Source organism: Coregonus lavaretus (assembly GCF_964263955.1).
Source record: "Coregonus lavaretus genome assembly, chromosome: 2".
NCBI lineage: Eukaryota > Metazoa > Chordata > Actinopteri > Salmoniformes > Salmonidae > Coregonus > Coregonus lavaretus.
In genome coordinates this window covers 19,503,414-19,516,286 of record NC_139989.1, presented here as the reverse complement: position 1 = coordinate 19,516,286, position 12,873 = coordinate 19,503,414, and the positions used below count along the sequence as shown (strand labels likewise).

General features: G+C 43.2%; 1 protein-coding gene across 1 annotated transcript in view; it reads right to left on the bottom strand.

Moving 5' to 3' along the window:
* The window catches only part of malrd1 (MAM and LDL receptor class A domain containing 1), a gene marked incomplete at both ends in the record, with an annotated part of 134,819 nt that overhangs the window by 51,348 nt on the left and 70,598 nt on the right, over positions 1 to 12,873 (bottom strand). The window contains 4 exons of the mRNA XM_084144447.1: positions 903 to 1,148; positions 7,819 to 7,924; positions 9,728 to 9,907; positions 11,611 to 11,858. Of these exons, the coding sequence (XP_084000573.1) occupies positions 903 to 1,148; positions 7,819 to 7,924; positions 9,728 to 9,907; positions 11,611 to 11,858 (780 nt within the window). The remainder of the gene's footprint in view (positions 1 to 902; positions 1,149 to 7,818; positions 7,925 to 9,727; positions 9,908 to 11,610; positions 11,859 to 12,873) is intronic.

Here is a 12,873-nt window from a genome sequence, read left to right as displayed (position 1 = left end):
GAGTCATGAGGTGGCGATCACTGCAACTGCCCCTTAGTGCCTTCGGTGGTTGCCATTGCAGAGGGCACAGAAAAGTTTCACAAGTCAATGATCAAACCTCCAAAGTTAGAAAAGAATGTGCTGGATTCAACATGAGTCAGTGATCTAGAACATTCTACAGACTGGAAGAGTATGATCATTCATATATGTGGCTCTGAGTAAGTTCAAAAGCTTCTCAAGATACTGCAGATTAATAGTCATTCAATACCTTGTCTAAGTGATACACCTTAATGGCATCCTATCCTATTCCCTATATAGTGCAATACTACTGACCAGAGCCCTTTGGGCCCTATGTATGGAATGCACTATATAAGGAATAGGATGCTATTTGGGACACGTCCATAGGGTTTATTCTGCTCAAATGTATTTCTCTATCAAAGCTGCTGTGAAGAAGTTATGAATTTCCATTCCAGACACAGATGTTAAAATGCATAAACATTACGAATGTTATTTTTCTTATCAATCCTCTCCACCTTGAGCCAAGAATTGTGATCCAACTATCTCATCAAATTCTGGGATATGGGTTTTAATTTATTCGCAGAGGTGGTAGGGAATGTAAAAAAGCAAACTTATATCCACTTCCTCAAATCAATCCAAGTACATTATTGGACTCTATTCTATGTTTTCATGTTTGGTTCAGCAGATACAGTATGAAGAAAAAATACATTGTCCGGTTATGGTGGGATAGAGAAATAGCCACCATGGCAAGGTGCTCAGAGGCCCGAACTGTTCAGAGCCCCAAACTGTGCAAGTGTACCAAGTTTCATGTTTTTATAAAAAGTGGGGGGGAAAATGCACATATCGCCTGGACTATAAGGGGAATTCACATAGAAATTGCAGAGAGAAATACACTAATACACTACCATGTTCATTCTTTAGAGTGTGGTCAAATGGAGGTCTTATGCCCTGGACTGAGCCAACACCCAACGCCCAATCAAAGTTGTCAGCCAGGGAGCTCTTCCAACCACAGCGACCATTCTCGAAAGAGCAGGAAGTCCCACAATCCTTTTCATCGGTGCCATCGCCACAAACGTCTACGAAGTCACAGCTCTTGTCTGGATGGAAACACTGGCCATTCTCACACTGCAGGTGGCCAAGAGGACAGGAGTCTAGGGAGCACACACACTGATTATAATGCATAATATAAGCATGAGACAGACAGACAGACACGCACACACACACACACACATACTGACCGAGTGAGAGGCCATTTATTGAGAATTACACAAAGTCAATCTATTTTATAACATTCAATGGCTTGCACATGAAGGCAAAGGGAAACTGCAGCAGTGTCCGGATCTGTGTGTGTAGCTAGCATGGTGTTGGCTTGCATTAGCTTCCTCATACATCATGTAGAGTAGAGGTCATGGGTCAGCCATTAGTGAAGTGAAGCACCACTCAAATGAAAGAGGGTAAGGTCAGGCTGCCCAGCACTAGGGTTGTGTCCCAAATTGCACTCTATTCCCTATAAAGTGCACTACTTTTGGGCCTTGGTCAAATGTAGTGCACTATATAGGAAATAGGGTGCCATTTGGGACACAAAAGTACTGTAGCAATGTTATGGATCATGCTACAACATGCAGCCAAGAGACTAGGGTAATAAGCAGGACCAGACTGGACAAAGGACAGTGAGATAAGAAATCAATGATGTATTGAAATCAAAACAAATAGTGCACAACTAAAGGTCGTATTCATTCAGTGCACAAACAGCAGCTGTGTGAATTCCCTGTGGATTTGTGTTGGCTCTGATCTTAAGACCTAACAATTATCAGACATAGACTCTATATACAAAAGTACCCCCCTTCAAATTAGTGGATTTGGCTATTTCAGCCACACCCGTTGCTGACAGGTGTATAAAATCGAGCACAGCCAAGCAATCTCCATTGACAAACATTGGTAGTAGAATGGCCTTACTGAAGTGACTTTCAATGTGGCACTGTCCTCGGTTGCAACACTCACTACCGAGTTCCAAACTGCCTCTGGAAGCAACGTCAGCACAATAACAGTTCATTGAGGGAGCTTCATGAAATGGGTTTCCATGGCTGAGTAGCCACACACAAGCCTAAGATCACCATGTGCAATATTAAGCGTTGGCTGGAGTGGATTAAAGCTCGCCGCCATTGGACTCTGGAGCAGTGGAAACGCGTTCTCTGGAGTGACGAATCCCGCTTAACCATCTGGCAGTCCGACGGACTAATCTGGGTTTGGCGGATGCCAGGAGAACACTACCTGGCCAAATGCATAGTGCCAACTGTAAAGTTTGGTGGAGGAGGAATAATGGTCTGGGGCTGTTTTCCCTTAGTTCCAGTGAAGGGAAATCTTAATTCTACAGCATACAATTACATTCTAGATGATTCTGTGCTTCCACCTTTGTGGCAACAGTTTGGGGAAGGCCCTTTCCTGTTTTAGCATGACAATGCCCCCGTGCACAAAGCGAGGTCCATACAGAAATTGTTTGTCGAGATCAGTGTGGAAGAACTTGACTGGGCTGCACAGAGCCCTGACCTCAACCCCATCGAAGCCCTTTATGATTAATTGGAACGCCGACTGCGAGCCAGGCCTAATCGCCCAACATCAGTGCCCGACCTCACTAACGCTCTTGTGGCTGAATGGAAGCAATTCCCCGCAGAAAAGTTCCAACATCTAGTGGAAAGCCTTCCCAGAAGAGTGGAGGCTGTTATAGCAGCAAAGGGGGGACCAACTTTATATTAATGCCAATGATTTTGGAATGAGATGTTCGATGAGCAGGTGTCCACATACCTTTGGTCATGTAGTGTACATGCACACATGCGCAGGCACACACACACGCAGACTAGATAAAAAGGCCCAAGGTGCCAATAAAGAGGAAGGTGCTTTTGGATAATGCTGATATTGAGATGGTAAGATCTTCTCTGCATGATCAAAACTTTACCTTCATAATGTAGGGCTAATAACATCTAGTTTCTCAGAGTAGGAGTGCTGATCTAGGATCAGTTCCCACTTTGTCCATGTATTGTTATTAATTGTGATCTAAAAGGCAAAGCTGATCCTAAAATCGCAAAACAAGCAAAGAGACCTAAAAGGCCAAGAATTCAAATTGTATATAAAAAGTAAGCCAAACAAGCAGACGATCTGAATGATACATTAGCCTCTCTTTCAGTCAGTGGCTTAGGAGGACAAAGGAGGGGAGCAGTAAGGCATTGTATCAGAAGAAGGGGGAGTAGAGGGCTGAGGAGAGGGGATGTGGGGCTGGAATTTGGGCTGTATAGGAGCCAGGCATTCCAGTGGTGTCAGACTTGGGGTTTTGGAGTATTAGAGAGGCGTGATGATGCGTGATGAAGAGGGGTGGTCCCAGTAATTAAAGCAAAGAAAGCGGGATAAATCCCCTCTAATCTTTTGTTCCACTTCTTCAGGTGCACAGTACCAGAAGGAATATGATACCACCACAGTAGTACAAAACAAAGGAGATGATCGTGGACTTCAGGAAACAGCAGAGGGTGCACGCCCCTATCCACATCGACGGGACCGCAGTGGAGAAGGTGGAAAGCTTCAAGTTCCTTGGCATACACAATTGGCGCACAATTGGCCCAGTGTTGTCCGGGTTTGGCCGGTGTAGGCCGTCATTGTAAATAAGAATTGGTTCTTAACTGACTTGCCTAGTTAAATAAAGTAAAAAAATATAAAAAATAAAACAAATACACATCACTGACAAAATGAAACGGACCACCCACACAGACAGTGTGGTAAAGAAGGCGCAACAGAGCCTCTTCAACCTCAGGAGGCTAAATAAATTTGGCTTGGCACCTAAAACCCTCATTAACTTTTACAGATGCACAATTGAGAGCATTCTGTCGGGCTGTTTCACAGCCTGGTACGGCAACAGCACCACCCACAACCGCAAGGCTCTCCAGAGGGTGGTGCGGTCTGCACAACCCATTACCGGGGGCAAACTACCCTCACTCCAGGACACCTACAGCACCCGATGTCACAGGAAGGCCAAAAGGATCATCAAAGACATCAACCACCCGGCCACTGCCTGTTCACCCCGCTATTGTCCAGAAGGCGAGGTCAGTACAGGTGCATCAAAGCTTGGACCGAGAGACTGAAAAACAGCTTCTATTTCAAGACCATCAGACTGTTAAACAGCCATCACTAGCACATTAGAGGCTGCTGCCTATAGACATAGACTAGAAATCACTGGCACTTTAAGAAATTGAACACTAGCCACTTTAATAATGTTTACATATCTTGCATTACTCATATCATATGTATATACTGTATTCTATACTATTCTACTGTATCTTAGTCCATGCCGCTCTGACATCACTCGTCCATACAGTAAATGTATATATTCTTAATTAATTCCTTACTTAGATTTGTGTGTATTGGGTATATGTTGTGAAATTGTTAGATATTACTTGTTAGATATTACTGCACTGTCAGAGCTAGAAGCACAAGCATTTTGTTACACCTGCAATAACATCTGCTAAACACGTGTATGTGACCAATACAATTTGATTTGATTTGAAATACATCCCAAATGGCACCCTATTCCCTATATAGTGCACTACTTTTGACCAGAGCCCTACAGTCAATAGTAGGACACCATAAAGGGAACAGGGTGCAATTTGGGACCATCCATGGATATGGAAAAACAGGAAGCCATTGCTCCTCTCAAAGGTAACGAAGAAAGAGTTTGGTCTACCGTGATGGTCAATCATTTCCATACATTCAAGTCATTTCAAGTGTTGAAAGTTGTTTCTGCCTTTGTAAATAGCTGGTTTCAAATGGTATGAAATCATTATAACATATGTATATGTGCTTGATTGAGTTTGCCTGGCTTAATGGACCAAACAGAATAGTCCCAAAACTGCAAACCCTGCCCACTTAGCACTCCAAGCAGGATAGAGCAAATGCTCAAAGTATTTGAAAGATTTCAAATAGTTTTTGATCCCAGGTCTAATATCTTCCATCATAACAGCAAAGCCAGCCTCTAGTTTATTCCCCAATTTACCTCTACCTCCATCTCTCCCACCCTCTGCATCAAAGACTGAATGTTAGTGCAGATTAAACCGAGGATTAATGGACTTTTATATGATGATCATTATGGGATATGATAGCTCAGGAGCCTGTACATTAAAAGTGGATCTAATTTATTTGTTTTTACTGATAAGCTGACCACCTTCTTCACCCTGCCTAGTGCCTACCCCACTTTCCACTTAAGCTGTGCTAATATAGACACCGTACACAGCACAGGAGGTTGGTGGCACTTTAATTGGGTAGAACGGGCTCGTGGTAATCGCTGGAGCGGAATCAGTGGAATGGTATCAAATACATCAAACACATGGTTTGATACCATTCCATTCACTCCATTCTAGCCATTATTATGAGCCGTCCTCCCCTCAGCAGCCTCTACTGGTACAGTAATGACCCACTGCCCTTCAACTCCATATACTCACCCTGGGTAGGACATTGTCCCCTGGTGGATTGGGGAGTAGAAGAATCTGTGGAATCTGTGTTTATTTTTTGGTGGGTTGTGTGTTACTCAATACCATCACAGAGCAACCACATCCAAACTGTCAACAATGTTACGGTAATGACCTGTTACAGTAATGACTCTCTTCTTGTATCAGGTGCCGTCACACTGCTGTCTGATTATACTTGTCCTACATGGCTTTCCATCATTCCCTCTCATCTGAATAGAATGTCTTTCATCTCCCTGTCCTCCTCAACAACAGGCCTGTTCTCCACCGCCTTTGATATGATTAGTCCACGGTCGTTAGGTTTTTTACATACCATTATACATCATAAGCTACATATTCAATGGCACCATAGGGCCCATATGGTCCTGATCAAAAATAGTACACTATATAGGGAATAGAGTGCCATTTGGGAGACATCCATACAGTAGCATCTCATAAAAGGCATGAATTCTACATATGAGCTTGATTTAAGCTTGATTTATCTGAGAGAATTGCTAAAGTGTTTTCTGATGCTATCACTTTCTTTCTGAAGAAGGGGGGAGAGGAGAAAGAACGAAAACAAGTTCAGCCGCATTTCATTCATCATAGAAAATTGATTAAAAAGGAAGAAGAGCGAAATTCAGGTCGACCTTGCTTGCCTGGTGAACAACACGACTGTTGATCAGATTTGATTTTGTCATTGATCTAGGAGATTGTGGGGCTGCCGTCCTTGTGATTGACTCATTCCAAATGGAATAATAATGTTGGGGTAATGATAGTGGAAGGACGAGTGGCCTCGTCTTCTAATGCAAGTACACAAACCATCTGTATCGCTCCCTTAGATCTTCCCCTCCTCTGTTGTTTGTATCTAATTTTGTTTTATTAGGCATTTGACTACATTGTGTTATTCTGACTATATTAACAGTCCGTACTCCCTTTCCAGTGCAATCAATGACCAAGGAATATAATATATGTGTTTAACATAAAATGTCCAGTGAGAGGACTAAGTATACTGCCATTGTTCTGGCCAAATTTATATTTAATGTAAGAGAAAAGACAACCATTTTCTCAACTATGTCCGTCAAAGCCATTTTGGCATAGGTCTTTCTCTCCATTGCAGCGTTTCTTAAACGATGGGTCGGGACAGATGGATCCTGGCCAGTTCCTCTTGGGGTCATCGCTAAAGATGTCATTTTGGCTAGGGACATGGAACATGTCCCAAATTATAGCCTATTCCCTATGTCAGGGCTGCCCAACCCTGTTCCTGGAGAGATACCGTCCTGTAGGTTTTCACTCAAATCCTAATCTAGCACACCTGATTCTAATAATTAGCTAGTTGGTAAAACAGGTTAGTTGTTTTGCTAGGGTTAGAGTGAAAACCTACAGGATTTTAGCTCTCAAGGAATAGTGATGGGCAGTGTGAGAGCAAGCTGGATATCAACATATCATTACCAACATCCTCATATTCACATTGACTCCCACTGACTCCCACTGACTACCACTTGGCTAAGACTCTATCAAAGCCATGTGATGACTAATTAATGCCCCTGCCTGTTGGCAGACTCACAGCATGCTAGGTTGCATTCTCATACACATTCATGGCTGTGAGTAAGTCAGAGAGAGAGAGAAAGAGAGAGATATATAAAGAAGCACACAACAGGACTATTGTGTTTAAGGCCCCTATAGTCCAGCCCAGCAGATCACTAGGGGTCCCTTAAAGAGGCCACACACAAAGCCTTCCCCATCCCCTCTTCTCTCCCTGTCCTCTCCTCTCTTCCTCTCCGGCACCCAATACAATAGTAAAGCTATAAATTAGAAAGGGCAATTATAGCTGCTATGCACAACGGTGACAATGGCGCTAAATCAGTTCACGTTGTAGTCCCTTTCTCTCGTCTCTCAAAGGTTGGCTCGTAAAGAACAGGAAGAATGCAGAGGAAACGTACAATCATCTGAATGGACACCAAGCCGGTCTTTATACGCTGACTGATAACGCTTGGTTCACTCAGTCATTTATGCCCGCAAAACCATGACTAACGTCTCAAATGAAACCCTATTCCCTAAATAATGCACTACTTTGGACCAGAGCCAACTGGCCAAAATTAGTGCACCAAATAGGGAACAGAGTGCCATTTAGGATGCAAACTAAGTTCCAATGGTCTCCCAAAGTTCTTTATTTTCCTTCTTTCCATCATCTGCACTAATGCGAAAGAACTGAACAGGCTAAAGTCAATTCCCAGTGGGTAGGTTTTCAGACTATTATGAAGGAGAGAAAACAAGGAGACGAGGAGGTCACTTAAGACTATTGAGATTTACCCTGAGTGACATCATGACATCATACCTGATGGGGGTGGAGTCTCCAATGCTTCTGACGTAGACGAGAGCAGGCAGCCTGGTGAGAAGGTGATGTCATCCAGACAGATGTCCCCCTTGGCACTGCGGCCCACCTTAGGATAGAATAGAATAACATAATTGTTCCAGAGGGAACATTAGTTATGGCAAGTCAGATAAGATAAAGATAGTAAACATATACAGTGCCGTAAAAAAGTGTTTGCCCCCTTTCTAATTTTCTCTACTTTTGCATATTTTTGATACTGAATGTTATCAGATCTTCCACCAAAACCTAATATTAGATAAAGGGAACCTGAGTGAACAAATAACACAACAATTACTTACTTATTTCATTTATTTAATAAACAAAGTTATGCAACACCCAGTGCCCCTGTGTGTTAAAGTAATTGCCCCCTTACACTCAATAACTGGTTGTGCCACCTTTAGCTGCAATGACTCCAACCAATCGCTTCCTGTAGTTGTTGATCAGTTTCTCATGTAGTTGTTGATCAGTCTCTCATGTCGCTGTGGAGGAATTTTGGCCCACTCTTCCATGCAGAACTGCTGTAACTCAGGGACACTTGTGGGCTTTCAAGCATGAACTGCTCGTTTTAAATCCTGCCACAACATCTCAATTGGGATTAGGTCTGGACTTTGACTAGGCCATTCCAAAACTTAAAATGTATTGCTTTTACCCATTTTCATTTAGACTTGATTGTGTGTTTTGGATCATTGTCTTGCTGCATGACCCAGCTGCACTTTTAGCTCCAGCTCACAGACAGATGGCCTGAACTCTCTGATATAGAGAATAATTAATGGTTCCTTCTATTAAGGCAAGTCATCAAGGTCTTGAGGCAGCAAAGCATCCCCAAACCATCACACTACCATCACCATGCTTGACCGTTGGTATGGGGTTCTTACTTTTGAATGCAGTGTTTGGTTTTCGTCAGGCATAAATGGGACCCATATCATCCAAAAAGTTATACTTTTGAATTATCTGTCCATAGAACATTCTTCCAAAAGTATTGATGATCATCCAGGTGCTTCCAGGTGCTTTTTGGCAAACCTGAGTAAACTTTTTGGACGACATGGGTTCTATTATGCCTGGCGAAAACCAAACACTTAATTCCACAGCAAGAACCTCATACCAACAGTCAAGCATGGTGGTGGTAGTGTGATGGTTTGGGGATGCTTTTCTGCCTCAGGACCTGGACGACTACCCTTAATAGAAGGAACCATGAATTCTGCTCTGTATCAGAGAATTCTACAGGAGAATGTCAGGTCATCTGTCTGTGAGCTGAATCGCAGCTGGGTCATGCAGCAAGACAATGATCCAAAACACAATGAAGTCTACATGAAAATGGCTAAAAAGCAACACATTTGAAGTTTTGGAATGGCCTAGTCAAAGTCCAGACCTAATCCCAATTGAGATGTTGTGGCAGGACTTGAAACTAGCAGTTCATGCTTGAAAACCTACAAATGTCGCTGAGATAAAGCAGTTCTGCATGCAAGAGCGGGCCAAAATTCCTCCACAGCGATGTGAGAGACTGATCAACAACTACAGGAAGTATTTGGTTGCAGTCATTGCAGCTAAAGGTGGTACAACCAGTTATTGAGTGTAAGGGGGCAATTACTTTTTCACACAGGGGAATTGGGTGTTACATAACTTTGTTAATTAAACAAATAAAGTATATTTGTATTTATTTATTTGTAAACTCAGGTTCCCTTTAGTTAATATTAGGTTTTGGTTGAAGATCTGATAACATTCAGTATCAAAAATATGCAAAAATAGAGAAAATCAGAAAGGGGGCAAATACTTTTTCACGGCACTGTAACAGCAACATTCACAGATACAAATGCTATACCAGATATGTACAAGATGAACACAAGTCACAAGAATTCAATAAAATGTTCATAACCTTGCCCTCGAAGGTGACCCGGAAGTCTTCCTGGGAGGTCAGCTGGATGTCCCTCCTCTGCCAGTAGTTTCCCTGGTCTCCAGTCAGGTTGAGGAGGAGCTGGTGACCTGAGGAGCTGGTGACCTGGAACACGTTCAGTGTTCCGAGGCCGTCTCCAGACATGTGCAGGTAGAAGCGGATCTGGAGAAGGGAAGGGACACACAAGGGAAAGTGACAAACATAGTGAAGTCATGCAAGTGTAACCAAGTTTAATTGGTTTAACTAACTCGTCATCTTAAAATACCACCATCCGTACCATCAAATTTCTAGTTGGCTAAGCATAGACAGTCTGAGAAATACCATGATATTTAAGCATTGACAGACTTTTCTCTTCTCATTAGAGTGAAGTTGAAATACCCCTGACTTGGTCCTGTAAATGATATTCAGTAAGTCTGAACAAAGTAACAAGCACCTGAGACTCATGCTTTCTGCTTTACCATTGACTTTTCACTGCAACACTCTTATTATGAACATTATTTTCACCTCACTGCAGACCATGAAAGCAAAGCAAGAGGTCTATATACAAAGGTCATTTGTTGTGAATGAAAACGGTCATCTCCGTAGCTCCTTTCATTTCCTTCCATTTCCCCTGTTCATTATGGCTAGCCCACGAAGTCCGCCACTCAAACGCAGTGCTAAGGAGTTCTACAGGGGTTTTCTACCAAATGCAACTAGATGCAGAGGGAGGGGGGATGCAGTGAAAAGCCCTACTCTCAGGAGAGAAGACTGAACTACCGCTTCTTCTCTCCTCCCTCTCTTCCCCTCCTCTATTCGCTCCATTTAATTGGTGCTTGTCAGCTGCGTGTGATTGATTGACAGGTCCGGCCCGGGATGAGACAGACACAGTTCCATACAGACGAGGCAGTCAATAAGAAGGCTGGCCTCAGACACACTGACTGAGGTGAGCTCAGTCAGAGAGAGAAGCGAGATGGCCCCTGGACTCAACCACTTCACTGGCTGATCTCATCACACACAAAGGGAGGAGATACTGACTGACCCAGCCATTTACACATATTCCCCCAATTCTACTTCATAATCTACCTAAACCTCCTCCCTTAATCTGTCTGTAGGTTTGTATGGTGGATTACACCTCCACACTGAATTTGACTTTAAAGCAAATAAACCAAATCATTACACACCTTATAACCCACACTTATTTTTTTACATTTTAGTCATTTAGCAGACGCTCTTATCTAGAGCGATTTACAGTTAGTGAGTGCATATATTTTCATACTGGTCCCCTGTGGGAATCAAACCCACAACCCTGGCATTGCAAGCGCCATGCTCTACCAACTGAGCTACACGGGACTTATGGACCCTTTGTATATTTATCCCTTATTTTACCAGATAAATTGACTGAGAACAGATTCTCATTTACAGCAGCGACCTGGGGAATAGTTAGAGGGGCGAGGAGGGAGGATGAATGAGACAATTGGAAGTTGCGGATAATTAAGTGGCCATGATGGTATGATGGCCAGATTGGGAATTTTGCCAGGACACCGGACTTAACACCCCTAGTCTTACGATAAGTGCCATGGGATGTTTAGTGACCATTGAGAGTCAGGACACTCGTTTAACGTCTAATCCGGAAGAAGGTACCCTACACAGGGCAATGTCCCCCATCACTGCCCTGGGGCATTGGGATATTTATTTTTTAGACCAGAGGAAAGAGTGCCTCCTACTGGCCCTCCAACACCACCTGGTCTCCCATCCAGGTACCGACCAGGACCAACCATTGTGTCCATGTACTGATCAGATGACCCTTTTATTTCAACCCAGTAACACCCACATGGCTTCCGAACTGTTATCTACAGTCTCTGCCCTGACCTTGACCTTTGCCTGACCTTGCACTGCTTGCTCCTGCGGCTGAGGAGGGGTCCTGAGATTCGGGCGGCGTCTCCAGTTGCCTGAGGGAAAGAGCTCTCCACATAGAGGTAGTGGCCAGACGGATCCCGTAGGGTGTGGTCAGTAGATGGCCCTGTGCCAGCAGTCGGTGTGCTACCCGCTTTGATAAGCCAATCGAAATTGTCCTGCTGGCACTGGCGCCAGGAGCAGAGGTCAAACTCAAAGTTGCAGTGTCCGCTGAAGCCCTCTGTAAGAGAAGAGAGAGAGAGAGAGAGAGAGAGAGAGAGAGAGAGAGAGAGAGAGAGAGAGAGAGATGAATTAGTCATTAGTATACTTACCATTACATACTGTGGGCTTATAAAGAACTTCCCCACTTGGCACATCACATCATTTCAACGTGGATAATTGATTAATATTTGGTTGAGACGTTGATCAATGAGATTACAACCAACAGTGAGCTCCAAAAGTATTGGGACAGTGACATATATTTTGTTGTTTTGGCTCTGTACTCCAGCACTTTGGATTTGAAACGACAATGACTGTGAGGCTAAAGTGCAGACTGTCAGCTTTATTTTTAGGGTATTTTCATCCATATCAGGTGAACCGTTTACAAATTACAGCACTTTTTGTACATAGTCCCCCCATTTTAGGGGACCAAAAGTATTCAGACAAATTCACTTATGTATATTAAAGTAGTCAAAAGTTTAGTATTTGGTCCCATATTCCTAGCACGCAATGATTGCATCAAGCTTGTCACTCTACAAACATGTTGGATGCATTTGCTGTTTGTTTTGGTTGTGTTTCAGATAATTTTGTGCCCAATAGAAATGAACGGTAAATAATGTATTGTATCATTTTGGATTCACTTTTATTGTAAATAGGGAGAGAATATGTTTTCTAAACACTTCTACATGCTATTTAACCAATACAAAATGTGAAATGATAAAATAATGTATCTTTCGTCTCTCTCTCTCTGTTTTCATAATTTTATTTTAATTCGCAAGTGGTTGAATCTCACCGGAGAAATCATCAGAGCGAGGGAAACAGCGCCCCTCTGTCTCAGTATGTGTAGCCCATGTATCTGATGCTGTCTGGACCAGAAGAGTATAACATGTTGCCGCTGTAGCGTTTGATTGATTGATGCCAGCAAGCATTTGGCCTCCCTTGATAAAGAAATTCTAAAAGAATTAGCCAATCAGTGTTGAGTTGAGCTCAACTGTGGGTTGTCCTGGTGCAGCAAAACGCCCCCCAAGGTAGGCCAG